The sequence below is a fragment of the Antennarius striatus genome, chromosome 22 (assembly GCF_040054535.1).
Source record: "Antennarius striatus isolate MH-2024 chromosome 22, ASM4005453v1, whole genome shotgun sequence".
Lineage (NCBI taxonomy): Eukaryota > Metazoa > Chordata > Actinopteri > Lophiiformes > Antennariidae > Antennarius > Antennarius striatus.
The window spans coordinates 16088352-16108145 of NC_090797.1; the positions used below are offsets into that span (position 1 = coordinate 16088352).

General features: G+C 43.6%; 1 protein-coding gene across 1 annotated transcript; it reads left to right on the top strand.

The window, feature by feature from the left end:
- Positions 1-53: 53 nt before the first annotated feature.
- On the top strand, positions 54-19133 carry gys2 (glycogen synthase 2). Its single transcript, XM_068307057.1, has 16 exons — positions 54-346; positions 2184-2365; positions 5592-5783; positions 5864-6049; positions 8207-8351; positions 9196-9313; positions 11428-11548; positions 11682-11788; positions 12159-12218; positions 12317-12395; positions 15096-15209; positions 15320-15446; positions 15681-15776; positions 16036-16199; positions 18076-18156; positions 18585-19133. The coding sequence occupies exons 1-16, from the start codon at positions 223-225 to the stop codon at positions 18804-18806; spliced, it is 2118 nt and encodes a 705-aa protein (XP_068163158.1). The 5' UTR covers positions 54-222; the 3' UTR covers positions 18807-19133.
- The last annotated feature ends 661 nt before the right edge of the window (positions 19134-19794 follow it).

Sequence of the window (19794 nt, forward strand, 5' to 3'; positions counted from 1 at the left end):
GGGGTTAATGTCCTCAGTGGGCAGGTGGACACTGTTTACCCCATCAGGCCAGTCTATCTGGTGCTGCGTTCAAGGACCTGACTTCCTGTCCTCCTGTCCTCCTGTCCTCCTGTCCTCCTGTCCTCCTGTCCTCCTGTCCTGTCCAGGAGCTCCACCTCCACCCCACCGGTGATCTACTTCTGGCTAACAGTCAGCTGGTTTTGGGCTTTGAGACGTTCTGAAATGCCGTTGGGTCGCTCCCTGTCCATGACGTCCCTCAGTGGACTCCTGCCGGCCTGGGAGGAGGACCAGCTCCCCGTGGAGGACCTGCTGCTCTTCGAGGTGTCCTGGGAAGTCACCAATAAAGGTGAGATCAACTATTTTCTTCATAACTTTTCCAAAGTTACTAGGCTGGTATGAACTAGTTCAACCCAGTTTAACCCCACTACTAAAAGCCTTTCACATGAGTTCAAAATTATACAATTCAAATATCGCTTTGACTTTTTATAACATTTGAAATGCAGAACCTCATTTCACGTACTTGATCAAGATCAGCAAAAATGAATACATAGATTTGATTCCTAAAGAGAAAGTAAAGAGCACATATTGAGACCTGCAGTGAGTGCAGATAGTTAAACATTAAACTGCCGATAAGGGCTGAAGATGGAGCAGATACCGCTTTGACTGTTTTATCCTCCTCACATGTCTGCAAAGAAATCAAAGCTGCCAACATAAAAGTATATTAGAACAAATTGGAACAAATTAAAGGAATCCTTTTGTACTGTGTTGTTCTAACTGGTTGTCTGGAAGAGTCTTTATTTTCTTACATTGAGGAACATCTAAACCCTTAATTATTGCTATTTTGAAGTAGGAATACCTTTTTGCCATTGGTAATGTCATTCAATTATATTACATTAACTTTCACTCCATTTCAGAGCAAAACACAAAAAACAACAAGACGTGAAATAAAATCACAACAAGACATCCATCAATTTAAAGTGTACATGTTGCTCACCAGCATTTTCTGAACCATGATGTGGATGTAGCAGATACGCCGCTATGCTACACCATCACTGGTTGGTGTATAACAGCGTGTTGGTGTAAAACAGCGTGTTGGTGTATAACAGCGTGTTGGTGTAAAACAGCGTGCTGGTGTATGACAGCATGTTGGTGTATAACAGCGTGTTGGTGTATAACAGTGTGTTGGTGTATAACAGCGTGTTGGTGTATAACAGTGTGTTGGTGTATAACAGCGTGCTGTTGTATGACAGCATGTTGGTGTGTAACAGCGTATTGGTGTATAACAGCGTATTGGTGTATAACAGCGTGTTGGTGTAAAACAGCATGTTGGTGTATAACAGCGTGTTGGTGTGTAACAGAGTGTTGGTTTACAATAGCGTGTTGGTATATGCCTGAGCAGTGGATATATGCAATTTCCTCCGGGATTAATAAAGTATCTATCTATCTATCTATCTATCTATCTATCTATCTATCTATCTATCTATCTATCTATCTATCTATCTATCTATCTATCTATCTATCTATCTATCTATCTATCTATCTATCTATCTATCTATCTATCTATCTATCTATCTATCTATCTATCTATCTATCTATCTATCTATCTATCTATGTATCTATCTATCTATCTATCTATCTATCTATCTATCTATCTATCTATCTATCTATCTATCTATCTATCTATCTATCTATCTATCTATCTATCTATCTATCTATCTATCTATCTATCTATCTATCTATCTATTGGTGTATAACAGCATGTTGGTGTATAACAGTGTGTTGGTGTATAACAGTGTGTTGGTGTATAACAGTGTGTTGGTGTATAACAGTGTGTTGGTGTCTCAGAGGACACAGCTGCTCAGTGCTGCCCCCTGTTCCTCAGTCAGATGCTGTAATGCAGAACATAGAAGTTCAAACCTGTAGACTAGTGACAATCATAATAATAATAATACTCATCAGTTGGACCATCGTCAGAATGTGTGTGTGTGTGTGTGTGTGTGTGTGTGTGTCTGTGTGTGTGTGTGTGTCTGTGTGTGTGTGTGTGTGTGTGTGTGTGTGTGTGTGTGTGTGTGTGTGTGTGTGTGTGTGTGTGTGTGTGTGTGTGTACTGCTCACTGAGCAGAACCATGACGGTGGTTAAAGGAGTGACTGTGACTTGAGTCTCTCCTGTGACTGAACCCACAGTTGGAGGAATCTACACAGTGATTCAGACCAAAGCCAAGATCAGCGTGGACGAGTGGGGGGACAACTACTACATGATGGGGCCCTACTTCGAACACAACTTCAAGACCCAGGTGGAGGGATGTGAGCCCCCAAACCCCGCCATAAGGAGCGCCATGGACACCCTCATTCACAACGGCTGCCAGGTGTGTGTGTGTGTGTGTGTGTGTGTGTGTGTGTGTGTGTAGGTGTGTGTGTGTGTGTGTGTGTGTATGTGTGTGTGTGTGTGTGTGTGTGTGTGTGTGTGTATGTGTGTGTGTGTGTGTGTGTGTGTGTGTATGTGTGTGTGTGTGTGTGTGTGTGTGTGTGTGTGTGTGTGTGTGTGTGTGTGTGTGTGTGTGTATGTGTGTGTGTGTGTGTGTGTGTGTGTGTGTGTGTGTGTGTGTGTATGTGTGTGTGTGTATGTGTGTGTGTGTGTGTGTGTGTGTGTGTGTGTATGTGTGTGTGTGTGTGTGTGTGTGTGTGTATGTGTGTGTGTGTGTGTGTGTGTGTGTGTGTGTGTGTGTGTGTGTGTGTGTGTGTGTGTGTGTGAAAGGTCTTATTAAAAGGTAAGCACTCGTTTTTAGCTACAGATCAGTTTTCTTCATGTCTTGTGACTCATGGCAGTGAGTTGCGGACCTCTGAGTTGTTGCTATCAAATATTAATACTGTAACTTGATCTATGGTCATTTAGTTTGTCCACAGTGACTTTCTGTGTGAAGCATCAGTTTTGTACATGTATTTCTGCTGTAGTCACCAGGCGTGTTACTGTCCATGAACACTTCCTGTCTGATTGGGTTAGGTTCTAGTTTGAGTTGATAACTAAGTCCATTCTGAGTGTCGACCACAGGGGGGTCAAACTCTGTTCACCTGGGGGCCACATCAGCATCATGGCTGTCCTCAAAGGGCCAGATGTAACTAATAAATGTAACTAAATGTAACTACTCCTTAATGTAACTAATAAATGTAACTAAATGTAACTCAGTGTAATGTAACTAAATGTAACTACTCCTTAATGTAACTAATAAATGTAACTAAATGTAACTCAGTGTAATGTAACTAAATGTAACTTCTCCTTAATGTAACTAATAAATGTAACTAAATGTAACTCAGTGTAATGTAACTAAATGTAACTACTCCTTAATGTAACTAATAAATGTAACTAAATGTAACTCAGTGTAATGTAACTAAATGTAACTACTCCTTAATGTAACTAATAAATGTAACTAAATGTAACTCAGCGTAATGTAACTAAATGTAACTACTCCTTAATGTAACTAATAAATGTAACTAAATGTAACTCAGTGTAATGTAACTAAATGTAACTACTCCTTAATGTAACTAATAAATGTAACTAAATGTAACTCAGTGTAATGTAACTAAATGTAACTACTCCTTAATGTAACTAATAAATGTAACTAAATGTAACTCAGTGTAATGTAACTAAATGTAACTACTCTTAATGTAACTAATAAATGTAACTAAATGTAACTCAGTGTAATGTAACTAAATGTAACTACTCCTTAATGTAACTATAAATGTAACTAAATGTAACTCAGTGTAATGTAACTAAATGTAACTACTCCTTAATGTAACTAATAAATGTAACTAAATGTAACTCAGTGTAATTTAACTAAATGTAACTACTCCTTAATGTAACTAATAAATGTAACTAAATGTAACTCAGTGTAATGTAACTAAATGTAACTACTCCTTAATGTAACTAATAAATGTAACTAAATGTAACTCAGTGTAATGTAACTAAATGTAACTACTCCTTAATGTAACTAATAAATGTAACTAAATGTAACTCAGTGTAATGTAACTAAATGTAACTACTCCTTAATGTTAAATAACTGAATTTCTGACTGATTCTAGTTCCAAACATTACAGTTAGACAGAAAAAACATGTTTGTTTGTTTCTCTGTTCTAACATAAATCCTTTTCATTTGTCAGGTTATTAAACCCACAGAACTCCATCAATCAAGGATCAAACTATCAATCAATAAAGAAAAATAACATCAGACACAAGTTAGGACATTAACTTTGTTCACAACGTTTAGTCAGAGTTAAAATGGGCTGAACTACTGCATTGTGGGAAATGCAGTTTCGTTCAAAGCACTTTTGACCTGTTTCTTTTTAGACATTCTGACTGGATATACTCTCGCGGGCCACATTAAATGATGTGGAGGGCCACATTTGGCCCCTGGGCCTTGAGTTTGACATGTGTGGTTACAGTCCTCACTGGCCACCAGATGGCGATCAAACATCAGACACTAGGAGAAGACACGCTTCAGGCTTCACTGGTCTGCTGGACCTCTGATCTGCTGCTCCATCGATCTTCTGTCACTCCCTCTTCTGCATGATCACACTACGCCTGTTCCTTCACCTTTCATGCACCAGAACTTTCTTCTCTAAAGTAGATAAAATTTAAGTTGTTAGATCAAGAGACAAAGAAGAATGATAAAGTTCAGCGTTTACCTTCGTTCTATAATGTTCCACAGTCAGAAATCTTGCTACAGCCATGCAGCCAACGGCCACTTTAAGACATTAAAAGTGACCTACTTTATTACACAGCCGTCTGCAGAACTTTACAGCATAATTTACAGAAACCTGTTAATATATGTTCCTTCAGTAAACTCCACTACTAACAACAAGGTTCTCATATAAGTCTGTCAGATCGCTGCAGCTGTAGTTCCACACCAAAAGGGGTGGATTTGTGTCCAAAGAGTCAAATATCGGGTCTTACAGAGGACAAGACAGAAAGTGAGAAAAATAAAACTCAGCAGAAAGTGTTATCTCTAATGAAAAACTGAACGGGGTCTGAAGAGTGTGAGAGAAACACACCGATCTAAACAAATGTAAACCAGATGAACAAATTCAGGGGTGTTTGTATGTTATTTAGTGAAAAATAAATTCTGTGCAGACGATTCAGAATGCTGCAGCCTGGGTCTGTGTTTAACTAGTGAATGGACCGGAGCTGGTGTACAAAGCACTGACGTTAGGTGGTACACACCTTCTGACCCCCTGATGATCGCAGACCCGAACCCGTTCTGGTCCTCCAGGGGGTCGTGGTCATCATGTGTTTATAGCTCACAGAGGAGAAGCAGAGCTCAGTTATTAAGATCAAAGTTCTGACAGAAACAACTCTCAGATCTTTACAATCAGGGTTGAAGACCTTTTGTTTCCGACTGCCTGTAGCATGGATTACTGACTCAGTTCTGTCACCACACTCTAAAGTTCACTCAATTCTTTAATTTGAATACAAACACTTTAACAATCACTGATTGAGGCCATGACTTCCTTGTCAGTACGTGACTGGAGGGAAGACCTTTCTCATGTTTTGAAACTCCATCGCTGACCTTGTCCGTCTGTCATTGTGTGCTGCTGCAGGTTCACTTTGGCCGCTGGCTGATCGAGGGCAGCCCCTACGTCATCCTGTTTGACATTGGATCTGCAGCCTGGAACCTGGACCGATGGAAGGGGGACCTGTGGCAGACCTGCAACATTGGCCTACCCTACCACGACAGAGAGGCCAACGACTCCCTCATTCTCGGCTCTCTGATTGCCTGGTTCTTCAAAGAGGTCATCTGATATTCCAGCCTGTTGTTCTGCTGCTTGTAGTGAAAACTCTTCCCATCATTCCAGTGTCTTTTGCTTTCCAGTTAACAGACAGACTGGGAGACAAACCCAATGCTATTTGCCATTTCCATGAGTGGCAGGCAGGTCCAGGACTTATTCTGTCTCGTTCCCGCAAAATCCCTATGGCAACAATCTTCACTACACATGCCACCTTATTGGGTCGATACCTCTGCGCTGGGAACGTGGACTTTTACAACAACCTGGACAAGGTGAGAGGTCTGAAGGGACCTACACACAGCAGGCTTACTATAACTGAATATGCAGCTTTCACATTGCATTTGAAATCATTTATTAAATGATCGCAAACCAACTTGAGGTCATGAAGTAATTCTAGAATAACATGCTCGTTATGCACTACCTGTCAACTAGCTGCAGTTTTAGCTGTAGTTTTCTCAGGAATGCAGTGTCAGCTGTGATACATGTGTTCTATATGATGAGAAAGACGTAACACCGGGAGTAAGATGGCTCTGATGGAGACCAAACTGCTGTTGGTCCTAGAGTCTTGAGAAAACATTTAAATGAGTGCTTTTAGTCATCTGGGCACAAACAGTCATTGAAGTATAAACCTGAAGCAACTCGACTTTTATTTTGGGTTTTAAGGTGTTTTTTTGCTGTTTTAAGGACTTCTGTTCACAATGCTCTGGTGACGGTCAAACCAAGACCACAAAACTGGTTCACTGAAGGTGGCGCTGTGGTGCAGTGGGTAGCGCTGTCGCTGCACAGCAAGGTGGTTCCGGGTTCAAGTCCCGCTCTGTGTGGAGTATGCATGTTCTCCGCGTGTCTGGGGGGGTTCTCTCCGGGTTCTCCGGCTTCTTCCCACCTCCAGAAACATGTGCTTCAGGTTGACTGGCCGTTCCGTGTGACATTTTCTGCTTTGCTGCATCATGACTTTGCCGGTCCAATGCGACACCCCCCATTTGGGAGTCAGCTGGATTTAATTATATTGAATTCTGATTCTAGCTTTGACAAAGCATTTAAGTGTCTTCTTCTGTTCCGCACATGTTCTTTTTGTATTTATTCTCTGTTGTGGGTCTGACAAACCTTTAAGAATCAAAATCTTAAAACATGGAATGTCCTCTGCAGTTGAATGAATTATTTCAAATATATTTCAGTCCTTACGACTCATCTGATGCCCCACTAACACAACCCCCCCCCAAAGGTGCTTTCAGTGAGTTATTATTAAAACAAACCTTGACCCTTAAACCTTCATCACTGTTAATGTGTGAGTGACCTCAGAAGTATTTAAACATGTGTACTCATTAGAGCCCATGATGCATCTCTCAGCTGCGTCTCATGGAGCTTTCAGGATTACCCTAACCTTCTAAACGTCCGTTTGACTCTGACATTCAGGGGCAACAGCGCTGGGGTGTTGTTCTGCTTGTAGTCCCGTGTGTGGGACGGAGGTTCAATGAAAATCCACACATTAAATCCAGTAGGGATTATATAACGTGGGATTATCCACATGGCTTTTCCATATGAGCCATAAGAAACCACAAAAAATAACAATAAGCATTTTACTAGACACACACACACACCCACCCACACACACACACACACACACACCCACACACACCCACACACACACACACACACACACACACACACACACACACACACACACACACACACACACACACACACACACACACACACACACACACACACACACACACACACACACACACTAAGGGCGTCATTAGTGACGTTGAGTTGTTTGTGAGTGTCAGTGTGTTTTGTAATTGGCTCTTGGCGGTTCACAACATAAAGGTCAGCGTGAGCGTGGAGCTAAAGGTCGCTGACGAGCTGAGCGGATCATTGACAGACAAGGTGTTTGTGATCATCACCTGTGTCAGAGGAAGGCCTCTGTTCCATCAATACCATCATATCAATATGCATTATCTGCTTTGTTGACTGTTAATCTACACGCCACGAACCAGAGACCAGTGTGGAAATAAACATCAATAATCTCAAAATCAATTGGTAAACTAATAACTTGGTTGAATGTCTAACGATGTGTTGCTACTACATCCATATTTCTGTACCAGCACAAATCAAAATATTCGTTTTCAGTTCATTTTCAAAGCAGAAACGTGAGAAATGAAGCAAACCAACAGGAGCACTGAATGTGTTTGTGCTTTGATTGTGTAGACATCAGCACATGTACTCACTGACGTGTTTGAAGCATGACGTTTGTGATGCTTGTAGGGCTTTAGGCTCCTACAGAGGCTGTTTTGTTCTTTAATTTGATTTTCTTTTGTGGTTTAATGTGTATCGTCCACTAATTCAAATCAAGACAGAGAACTGAGAGTGTTTGACGTGACGGCTGGTTTGCTGCATTGATGGTCTCCTGGGTGTGTCGGTTGCAGTTCGACATTGACAAGGAGGCGGGCGAGAGGCAGATCTATCATCGTTACTGCCTGGAGAGAGCAGCGGTCCACTGCGCTCACGTCTTCACCACCGTCTCCCAGATCACAGCCGTGGAAGCCAAACACCTGCTCCACAGGAACCCAGGTGGGGACGCTTTTCACCGCTGCACCACCATGCTCCCTCGTGTTTAGACTCTAACATGCTTTTATACGTATTCATCTAAGTAACACAGTCTACAGCGATGAGGCAGATCAACTATCAATCTCTTTTTCCACGTTATCCTAGTTAAAAAGACAAACTTGACGCAGACACATCTTTGGAAATGCCTCAGAAAACAGGAAGCAACACAGTTAGGAGTCTTAATCCTCTTTTGTGTATGAAGAACGCGAGAAACAAAAAGGTCTTTAAAATACATAGATATAAATATAAACATACTGAAAATATTTCTGCCATTTTGAAAATCCAGCAGCACTTGTTATTGCAGCCCTGTGTGGAAGCCTCTCGCTGTTTATTCAGGGTTCATAGTGGGGCTGACCTTGTGTCTAAAGCAGGGTGGGGGCGCGGGGGGGGCGAGTACTGTTGTTAGTTTGTGGTGGTTACACAATAAAACGTACAGAGCAGAGGAACAGAATTGATCGTAATGCTGCAGGTTTTAGTAGAACAGAAGCAGAACATCCTAAACCTTCAGGGAGATGTTAATGTTGATTCTGAATGGACTTTATTATAACATCTGTTTTATTTCATTCCACTGATTCCATCATCCTTGTCTACTTAGTCTCAGGTGATTTTATGGTAATACAAAACTGTTATATGAAGTTTTGAAATCCTTAAAGCCGTAACATGAATTGGGCAGATTTGGATTATCAAAGGATTGGATCACCTGTCTTGTTTTGAAATGCCAGATTATTCCGGTCTGAAGATGGAATGTCTTCAAACGATGACTCACTGGCTGTTTGACAGTTCTCCTCTTGTTTCCTTGACGCTGTAGACGTGGTAACACCCAACGGTCTGAACGTGAAGAAGTTCTCAGCAATGCATGAGTTTCAGAACCGGCACGCGACCAGCAAGGCCCACATCCAGGAGTTTGTCAGAGGACACTTCTACGGGTGGGTGGGCTTCATGTTTGGACCTTCATTAGTCACAAGGAGATGTGACCTCCTGGTTTTAGTCATCAGCTATACTTTACTATACTATACTATACTATACTGTACTGTACTGTACTGTACTGTACTGTACTATACTATACTATACTATACTATACTATACTATACTATACTATACTATACTATACTATACTATACTATACTATACTTTACTGTACTGTACTGTACTGTACTGTACTGCACTGCACTGCACTGTACTGTACTGTACTGTACTATACTATACTATACTATACTATACTTTACTATACTATACTGTACTGTACTGTACTGTACTGTACTATACTATACTATACTATACTATACTGTACTTTACTATACTATACTGTACTGTACTTTGCTGTACTGTACTGTACTGTACTATACTATACTATACTATACTATACTATACTATACTATACTATACTATACTACACTGTACTGTACTTTACTATGCTATGCTATTCTATGCTACGCTACGCTACGCTGTACTGTACTGTACTTTAGTATACTATACTATACTATACTATACTATACTATACTGTACTGTACTGTACTTTGCTGTACTGTACTATACTATACTATACTATACTATACTATACTATACTATACTATACTATACTATACTATACTATACTATACTATACTATACTACACTGTACTGTACTGTACTTTACTATGCTATGCTATTCTATGCTACGCTACGCTACGCTGTACTGTACTTTACTATACTATACTATACTATACTATACTATACTATACTATACTATACTATACTAGACTAGACTAGACTAGACTACGCTATACTACACTACACTTTACTGTACTTTACTATATTATACTATAATGTACTATACTATACTACACTAGACTAGAGTAGACTATACTATACTACACTAGACTAGACTAGACTATACTAGACTATCCTAAACTATGCTACACTATGCTATACTATACTAGACTACACTACACTATATTATACTAAACTATACTACAATATACTATACTATGTACTATACTATACTATACTGTACCATCTTTTGACAACTGCACATTATATCAGAGGAACAAGTTAGACCAACTTGGACGAGTACCAACAACCCAGAGAGCTAACGGGGATTCTCTGATGAGAAGTGAGAGAAATCCATCAAGAGACATCCACCTGTTGACCAGAGGGTCATAATGAATTCAAGATTAAGATAAAGTTAACATTAAATTCACTTTATTGATTCCTCAAATGGGGAAAATCTCTTTTCACTCACACGTATATACTGTATATGTGTTAATCACAGCACAAAGTTATATACAGGCCCCGGAAACAGGCACAACACACTAGGGGCCTGTAGGCATACAATTCATATAGAGGTACAGGTGAGGAGTGACGGGTTGTGTGAGGAATTGTGCCCCAAATGAGCAGCTTGTGGGGCGTCGGCGCCTTGCTCAAGGGTGCCTCAGCAGTGGCTGGGAGGTGAGCTGACACCTCCCACTGTTAGCTCACACTCCAGAGGATGGTTAGGTGGGGGTGGGAATGGAACCGCTGATGGCTGGGCGATGTCCTATCTTCAAGATGTCTGCTCCACCGCTGAGCCACTGCCGCCCCAACTGCATGAGCTGCATGTTACACACTATCACACGCACATGCAATGGTGAGTGGTTGAGAAAAGGAAGCCCAGAGGAAGATGGGAAGTCCTCCATCTGGGGGCAACAGCCCCACGATGTATTAGCATGTCTGGCACCTTCTGACATGACATAAATACCCCGTTGGGGGGAATTGTGTGGGCATTATCTCCATCTTAACTGGTCATCAGCGACACTGTTTCTGTGATCAGAAACTGTTGTGTGCCACACAAAGGAAAAATCCACCACCTACCCACAATGCAATGCAACGTCCACAAACAAACAACAAAGGTGGGCTTCAACAAGACGCACGGACAGAAGGTGTCGTTCTGCTAGAATCTGAATCTATTCAAAACATCAATTTCCATTTTAAGATGAAGAAGATGAAGAATACTTTAATAATACTGAGGGGAAATTATTTCCATTTCCATGTGAACTAAACTGTGTTCCTGTTCTCCTGGCAGTCATCTGGACTTCAACTTGGACCGGACCCTCTTCTTTTTCATCGCTGGCCGCTATGAGTTTTCCAACAAGGGAGCGGATATCTTCCTAGAATCTCTGTCCAGACTCAACTACCTGCTGCGGGTGAGGTCTTCCAGCCCAGTCCATTATGTAGAGTACAGCTGTATATGACAACAATAAGAATTATAATGTAAAGGCTATTTCCTGTTCAGATGCCTTACAACCGTTTCCCTTTGTTGTCCTTCTCTGCATTCAGGTCCACAGAAATGATGTGACCGTGGTGGTTTTCTTCATCATGCCCGCTAAAACCAATAACTTCAATGTGGAGTCACTGAAGGGGCAGGCGGTCCGGAAGCAGCTCTGGTATGTCTGTGTGGGGGGGTTGGACTGCCTGCCTGCCTATGGAAACAGAAGACAGATGGAGCAGATAGACACTGTTGGTCTAATCGTACACATGACCGCCTCCCAACACCAAACTAACTCTGACCTCCACAGCCACCCAAGCTAGGCTAGTTTGTTGAGACCTTAGAACATGATCTCAGCTCACACACACTGGTCTGTCAGACAAGGCTCAGATCTCCAGTTCACTGGTTACCTCAATTTTAATAATTTCACCATCAAGGATGTGAATTGCTCCCAACATACCGTTCATGATTTGTTTTGATGCAGGCAGAGCTCATTATTTTGGACTGAAGGTATTTTTCTACTCAACACTTCCATTTTCCTTTCACAGGGATACAGCGCACACCGTGAAGGAGAAGTTTGGTAAAAAACTCTACGAATCTTTGTTAAAGTGAGTGAATTGTATGTTTTTAAGGATTAGCACCAGCTGCTTCTGGTGGAGGTCAGGCATGTTTAATGTGACGTGTTTCATTATTTATGTTACACCAGAGGAGAGATGCCTGACATGAACTCAATCCTTGACCGAGATGACTTCACCATTATGAAAAGAGCGATCTACGCCACTCAGGTAGCTGCTCCTCTTCCTCTGTTCGGAGTTCACTTCCAATGTGTTCTTCAGCCTTCTGTCTTTGCTAATAGCACAAACACATGTGAAGCAAACAAAACACTGCAGAGTGAGGGTTGGGACTGAAGGAACACAATGAAGTTGAAAAGAGTTTCCTGTGGATCTGTTCTGACCCTGGATTTCTTTTGTCATCTCTGTTTACTGTAATTCTAATCTTTAAATTTGAAGACGTTTGTGACATAAAACCAGAAATGGGAGGTAGCTCCAACGATGTAGTTATCTTTGGACTACCCATCAGGTCAGTGGTCTTCAGCAATCCTTTATCTGCCATGCAGATACAGGATACACTTCTTGGTGGAGCTGGCTGTCCAGATGTTGCTCTCCATTCTCACTGACTGATCTGTCAGATGAGTCCAGTAAATAGTTCCAAATGGGGTACCAAGACCCAGTTTACCTACAAAATGCTGGGGGATACGGTTTTGAAGATCAAGCTGGAATCCACACACACAAAGGTGGTTTTAATCCTCCAGGTGAGACAGGAGTAACACAGAAGGTGTGGAAGGTGTGGCCTCTCAGAGACCAGCATCTTGAAGAACCTCATTATGCTACTGAAACGTTGTCATGGGGACGTCAACACGGGTCTTCGGCCACCTGTCTGATGGTGTCAGACTGATGACGGCTTGGTAACAGAGAGGTTACATGAATTAAATGTGGATGTGAATTCACCGATCCTGACAGCAGGAATACATTGATCAGATCAGCCGTCCGACAGACAGCGTGATGGGGAACCATCAGCAGAAAAAGAAAAAGACAAAGAAAAAGAAGGGAAGCGCTTAGAAATTCCTTTTAGTAATTTTATATTAGGAATATTAAAAAAATTCTGGGAAAGGGGGGGTGGCGTCTGATCTGGGGTGTATCCTGCCTTTGGGTAGGGGAGGGATGGATTAATAAAGAATCCAGGGGATGTTCTGGTCTCCTCAGCTCTCGTGAATGGATGTTCATCCCAGATGGATCAATGACAGGTAAACGTCTGCTGCAGATGGACTTATGGGTAGTTTCCCCTGAACAGAAGCATGAATGAACTTTGTAGCTGTGGGTGAAGTAAACCACCGTCCTGCTGTCTGGGGCTGATGACCCTCAGCGGGGCGTTGGGTCGTCCCAGTCTGACAGAGTTTACCTCTGGCCATAGTCCCATGATGGGAAACTGGTTGAGAGTGTGTGTGTGTGTGTGTGTGTGTGTGTGTGTGTGTGTGTGTGTGTGTGTGTGTGTGTGTGTGTGTGTGTGTGTGTGTGTGTGTGTGTGTGTGTGTGTGTGTGTGTGTGTGTGTTGTGATTGGATGGAGACCCCTGACTGAATGCACAGCCATCCACCTCTCTGGTGTTGATCCCACCAGGTATGGATTGACTGCTCTAAACTGTAACGACTGGTCTCACCTGTGTCCACAGGAATAGAGGCTCCAAGGTGAGTTTACAGCAATGACGTTCAAAGAAAGGACCAATCATTAGAATCGATATCTCACTACGCATGTAGTTTGATTAAAGAGACCGTGACACGCATGAAAACCACGGCAGAGAGGAGCGACAGGAGGGCTGGACCAGAGCAGGTGTAGGACGTCAGAGTATAAACGTAATTGTTCCACGGTGTTTAGAGGTAACCTAACTGTAGCCCACCAGGCTATGCTGTGCTACTAACCCGAATAGTGGAGAAAAAGTGATAATTTCATTCACGTTCTACTGAGTCTCCGGTTGGAGGGTTTGTGATTTCACCCAATCAGGTGCATGGCTGAAAGGTCATGTGACTTGATGTTACCTACTTTAAAACAACATTAATCTCAGTTCCCCACCTCTATGTGAATAAGCTCACTTGAAAGCCTCATGCTGTCACCTTCCGTCTACCCTGAAGTTGGGGCCGCTAGCCGAGTTAGCTAGTGGCCCCAACGGTTTGTTTTCTAGTGACGGCGGAGAAAAAAAAAGAAAACAAACCAAGTCTGATATCATTGTTTCATTATGGTCTGTCCACGGGTTCCCTCTAGTCTCGATATTATTAAATAATATTCCATGAATATGAGCATTTATTTGTTCACAGTTTCTTTGAATAATTATTTTTCATTCATAATGTAAGCATTTATTTTTTAATTACTGACGGTGTTGGAGCGAGACCTTCGGTGTGTGTTCAGTAAGAACAATGAGTTTCATCACCGACGTTCAGATCAGCTGATTGAAAAGATGATGCTGCATTTAAGGATCTGTAGAAGTCATCCTTCATGGGTCAATTCAAATGTCCAGTTTACAGCAGTAATGTTACACCACTGAAGTTCAGCGACAGGACAATAATCAATGAAATGAATCCATGTTTATGGTGTTAGAGTGTAAAATCACTAACTATGGTTCACTAACTGGTGCATTGATCATCTCAGAATCAGAGTGAAAGGTTTCTAGTCATGTGACATTTAGTCTGTGATAGCAGTAAACATTTACGCCTATTGATATTCAACCAACTCACACACACTCCGAAGCTTTACGGAGTGGTGCTGATGAAGTATTAATACTGTCATTCTGAAAGGAAGTACACTAAATGAAAAGAAACGTCACCGATCATCTGGAATGACAGGCTATCCCTCCTTCACACCGTAACGACGTTAAAATCTAATTTAACGGTCATATGAGGTCCATCACACAGTTAACAGAGTGTGTGTCCCACAGCGACACAGCCTCCCCCCAGTGACCACCCACAACATGATGGAGGACACCACAGATCCAATCCTGTCCAACGTGAGACGCATCGGCTTGTTCAACTCCAGGAACGACCGCATCAAGGTAGACAGCAGGTGTGTGTGTGTGTGTGTGTGTGTGTGTGTGTGTGTGTGTGTGTGTGTGTGTGTGTGTGTGTGTGTGTGTGTTAAGTGTCTCCCTCTCTGTGCCTTCAGATCATCTTCCACCCAGAGTTCCTGTCCTCCACCAGTCCTCTGCTGCCGATGGACTACGAGGAGTTTGTGCGGGGGTGTAACCTCGGGGTGTTCCCTTCCTACTATGAACCATGGGGATACACACCTGGTAGTCTTCCTCTTCACACTGTCATTTTGTTATAATAAGCAGGTACTACACAAATCACTCACATTAGAATAGAGGCATTGCAGTGGTTAACTGAGTTTCAGTAGCAGCCAGACGAGGTAATAACAGGGTAATAACAGGGTAATAACACTCACCATCCAGTACATCTTCAGCTACGCTCCACTGAGGTGACAGGTTAGTGTGGGGACTCTGGTGAAGGGTGGTGTTCTCCTCCAGGTGAATGTACGGTGATGGGCATCCCCAGCGTCACCACCAACCTGTCGGGATTCGGCTGCTTCATGGAGGAGCACGTGTCAGACCCCTCTGCCTATGGTGTGTGTACACACACACACACACACACACACACACACACACACACACACACACACACACACACACACACACACGCACTCACACACACACGCACTCACACACACACACACACGCACTCACACACACACACACACACACACACACACACACACACACACACACGCTCAATGAGCTCCACGAGTGGCTTGACCGATCGATCACCTTGTGTGTTGTCACTTCCTGTCTGTCCCCCAATCCCCTTGGTTTCCCCCACCATCAGGTATCTATATTGTGGACCGGCGGTTCCGCTCGGCGGAGGAGTCGTGTACCCAGCTCACCCAGTTCATGTTCAACTTCTGCCAGCAGTCTCGCCGCCAGCGCATCATTCAGAGGAACAGAACCGAAAGACTGTCTGACCTGCTGGACTGGAGGTACCTGGGCCGGGTAAGTTCATCTCGTTCTTGACCTTTGGTAACTGAACGTATTTAGTGTGATGGCGGTGAAAAGGGATTCCCAGTTTGCTCCAAACACACTAAACACCACATGACTTCAGTTTGACCAAACCATGTCGGTCGTCTGATGTTCATCACGTCACCACTACGGCGTTGAGAGTCCTTTCTACAATGTGCAGTCCTGTAGTCCAGAACCAACAAGCCAAACGTCATCTAGAGCAGGGTTTGGGCATTTCTAACAGGCAGGGTCAAAGTGTTCCATTGGATGGCGTTGGATGGATATTGGATGGACACTGGATGGATATTGGATCAGAATCAGAATCAGAGTCTTTATTGTCATGCTGACACACGTTTAAATATGACAGTACGAAATATGTCCCTGGAGGTCCCAGTAAGCCCGGTTGATAAATAAGATTAAATAAGATAAATAAGATTAAATAAGATAAATAAGATTAAATAAGATAAGTTAAGAAAAGATTGGTTTAAAATGTAAGATAAATAGGAGAACAGAGAGAAGTTAAGAATAGTAAGTGTAAATTGAAAAGTGTCTGAACAGCAAAGTCTATTTACAGTGTAGCAGCTGTATGTGGGTAAGTGTGTGGGTGCTCCATCTATTGCCCCTGATGAAGCACCATATGGCACCAGATCCCCGTGTCTGTGGTGACACTCGGGGCGTCGTGAGGGTGACTACAGAGCACCACAGGAGGTCAGCTGTCTAACAGCCTCTGGGAAGAAGCTGTTCCTCAGCCTGGTGGTCCTGGTGGTCCTGGTGGTCCTGCTGGTCCTGGTGGTCCTGGTGGTCCTGGTGGTCCTGGTCCGGAGGCTCCGTAGTCTCCTGCCTGAGGGGAGGGGTTGGAACCAACTGTGTGCTGGGTGGGTGGGGTCTCTCATGATGTGGGTGGCCCTCCTTCTACACCTACTTGTGTAGATTTCTGTGGTGGTAGGTAGGCCACCCCCTACAGTCCTCTGTGCAGCCTTCACCACCCTCTGCAGAGCTTTCCTGTCTGCAGCAGAGCAGCTGCCGTGCCACACAGTGATGCTGTTGGTGAGGATGCTCTCCACCGCTCCCCTGTAGAAGGTCTTCAGGACGGGACCCCCCAGTCCAGCACGCCTCAGCTTCCTGAGGAAGTAGAGCCGCTGGTGGGCCTTCCTGAGCAGGTAGGAGGTGTTACAGCTACAGGTGAGGTCCTCAGTCCTGTAGCTGTGGACCACCTCCACAGCTGCTCCTCCGATGTGCAGGGGGGGAGGGAGTGTCTCTTCCTCCTGAAGTCCACCACCATCTCCTTGGTCTTCCCCACGTTGATGCAGAGGTTGTTGTGTCTGCACCAGTGCACCAGGTGCTCCACCTCCTCTCTGTATCTGGACTCATCATCGTTCTGGATGCGTCCCACCACGACTGTGTCGTCTGTGAACTTTACGATACGACAGCTCGGGTGTTTTGCTGAACAGTCATACGTCAGTAGGGTGAACAGGAGGGGGCTGAGCACACAGCCCTGTGGGGAGCTGAGGGTGATGGGGGAGGAGACCGTGTTGTTGACCCTGACAGTCTGTGATCTGTCTGCCAGGAAGTCCAGGACCCAGTTCCCCGTGGTGGCAGACAGTCCCAGCTCTGACAGTTTCTGCACCAGGTCTGGGGGGTGATGGTGTTGAATGGTGTTGATGGACATTGGATGTCCATTGGTTGGACATCGGATGTCCATTGGACATGTGGAGCTAGTCTTTTTTTTGAAGGGCTCTTCAGGCCCCAGGTTCAGGTTTCTGGTACTTCATCTCCTCGTTCACATTGTGTTATTACATCCTGAGGATCCTGGACCTCAGACGGAGGAGAAACGAGGTTCCTTTGGTGACGAGTGTCTCTGACTTCACAGTTCTACGTACACGCCCGGCATCTGGCACTGAGCAGAGCTTTCCCAGACAAGTTCCAGATAGACCTCATGGCTCCTCTCAAGGTGGGGAGCACCACACACACACACACACACACACACACACACACACACACACACACACACACACACACACACACACACACACACACACACACACACACACACACACACACACACACACACACACACACACACACACACACACACACTGTTCTCTACATGAATGCAGTGACAGTGTTGTTTCTTATAAATGGATTATTTGATTATTACATTTTAATTAGAAGTGTTGTAAAAGTGAATGTGTATTTTTCACTCATTAACGACCCTGTACTTGATGTGTACATGAATGTGACTGAGATCAGCTGACATGAAGTCAGCTGATCTCTCCTGTGAATGACACTTTTAACTGACAGCCATCACCCACATTAGTACAAGAGTTAAACTAACCAGGAGCCGGGGTCAGTGTGACTTACAGTCATTTGTCTCCACAGTCGGAGGGCTTCCGGTTCCCCCGGCCCTACTCTGTGCCCCCCTCCCCCTCTGCCTCCCTTCACTCCACCCCCCACCACAGTGATGTGGAGGATGATGCTGACAGCGACCCCTACGATGAAGATGAAGAGGCCGAGAGGGACCGGCTGAACATTAAGCTTCCCTTTGTGCTGGGGGGCATTCCAGAGGGCAAGAAGAAGCAGCCAGGAGAGTCGGGGAACTGAGTTACCCCACAGACGAACCACACATTGACCCTGTGACAAAGTGTGGGCATTAAAGTTTGGGGGACAGCGTACTTATCGGAGCTGATCGTATACTTACAAATGTACTTTACAGGTGGAGGGTTGTTTATACAGCATGGGGCTATTCCCTGACCCCAAACGGTCCATCTGAAGGGACGCCGGGGGGTAAACAACCAACACCAAGTGTTGTACAGTCTTTTGGGGGGTTGGGTTTGAATGTCTAGATAAGATCAGATGCTGCTGTTGTCAGAGTAACACTCAAAGTGCTCTCCTCTCACTAACGGTGTGTATTAAAGAGAAATGATTGATCACACCGTGTCCATGTTCACGATTCCTCAACAACTCTCATTTAGCAGGAAACATCTCCCCCCAAACCCAACTCTGCATTCTAAAGGTACTGCTGTCGTCTGTAGATGATACAGTACCGTATTTAGTCCTTATGCAGATGATCGTTCAGAGTTCTTAAAGAACGTACGTACGTTCCTGTTGCACAAAAGTTCATGCTAAAGTAGAAACATGTCTATTAGGAAAGGAAATGATCCAATCAACACCTCCCACGACCTCATCGCTTTCTCTGAGAAACCTTAGTGACGCGTCAGGAGGAGGTGGAAGTATTTACTGAAGCACAATCACCGTCCAAGAGGAGGTGGTCTGGATCTATAACACGTCATGTATAATAACCCCCCCTCAAAAGAGATAGATAGATAGATAGATAGATAGATAGATAGATAGATAGATAGATAGATAGATAGATAGATAGATAGATAGATAGATAGATAGATAGATAGATAGATAGATAGATAGATAGATAGATAGATAGATTGCAGTGTCATACAGCATCTTGATTGATTTGTAGAATTGATATGCAATCATAAATAACATCTTTTTATTTGTCTTTCTGACATCAGCAGAGCAGACAGAAAACAGACATGACTGGTTTGAATTACGATTCTTCTATCATCACATTTCA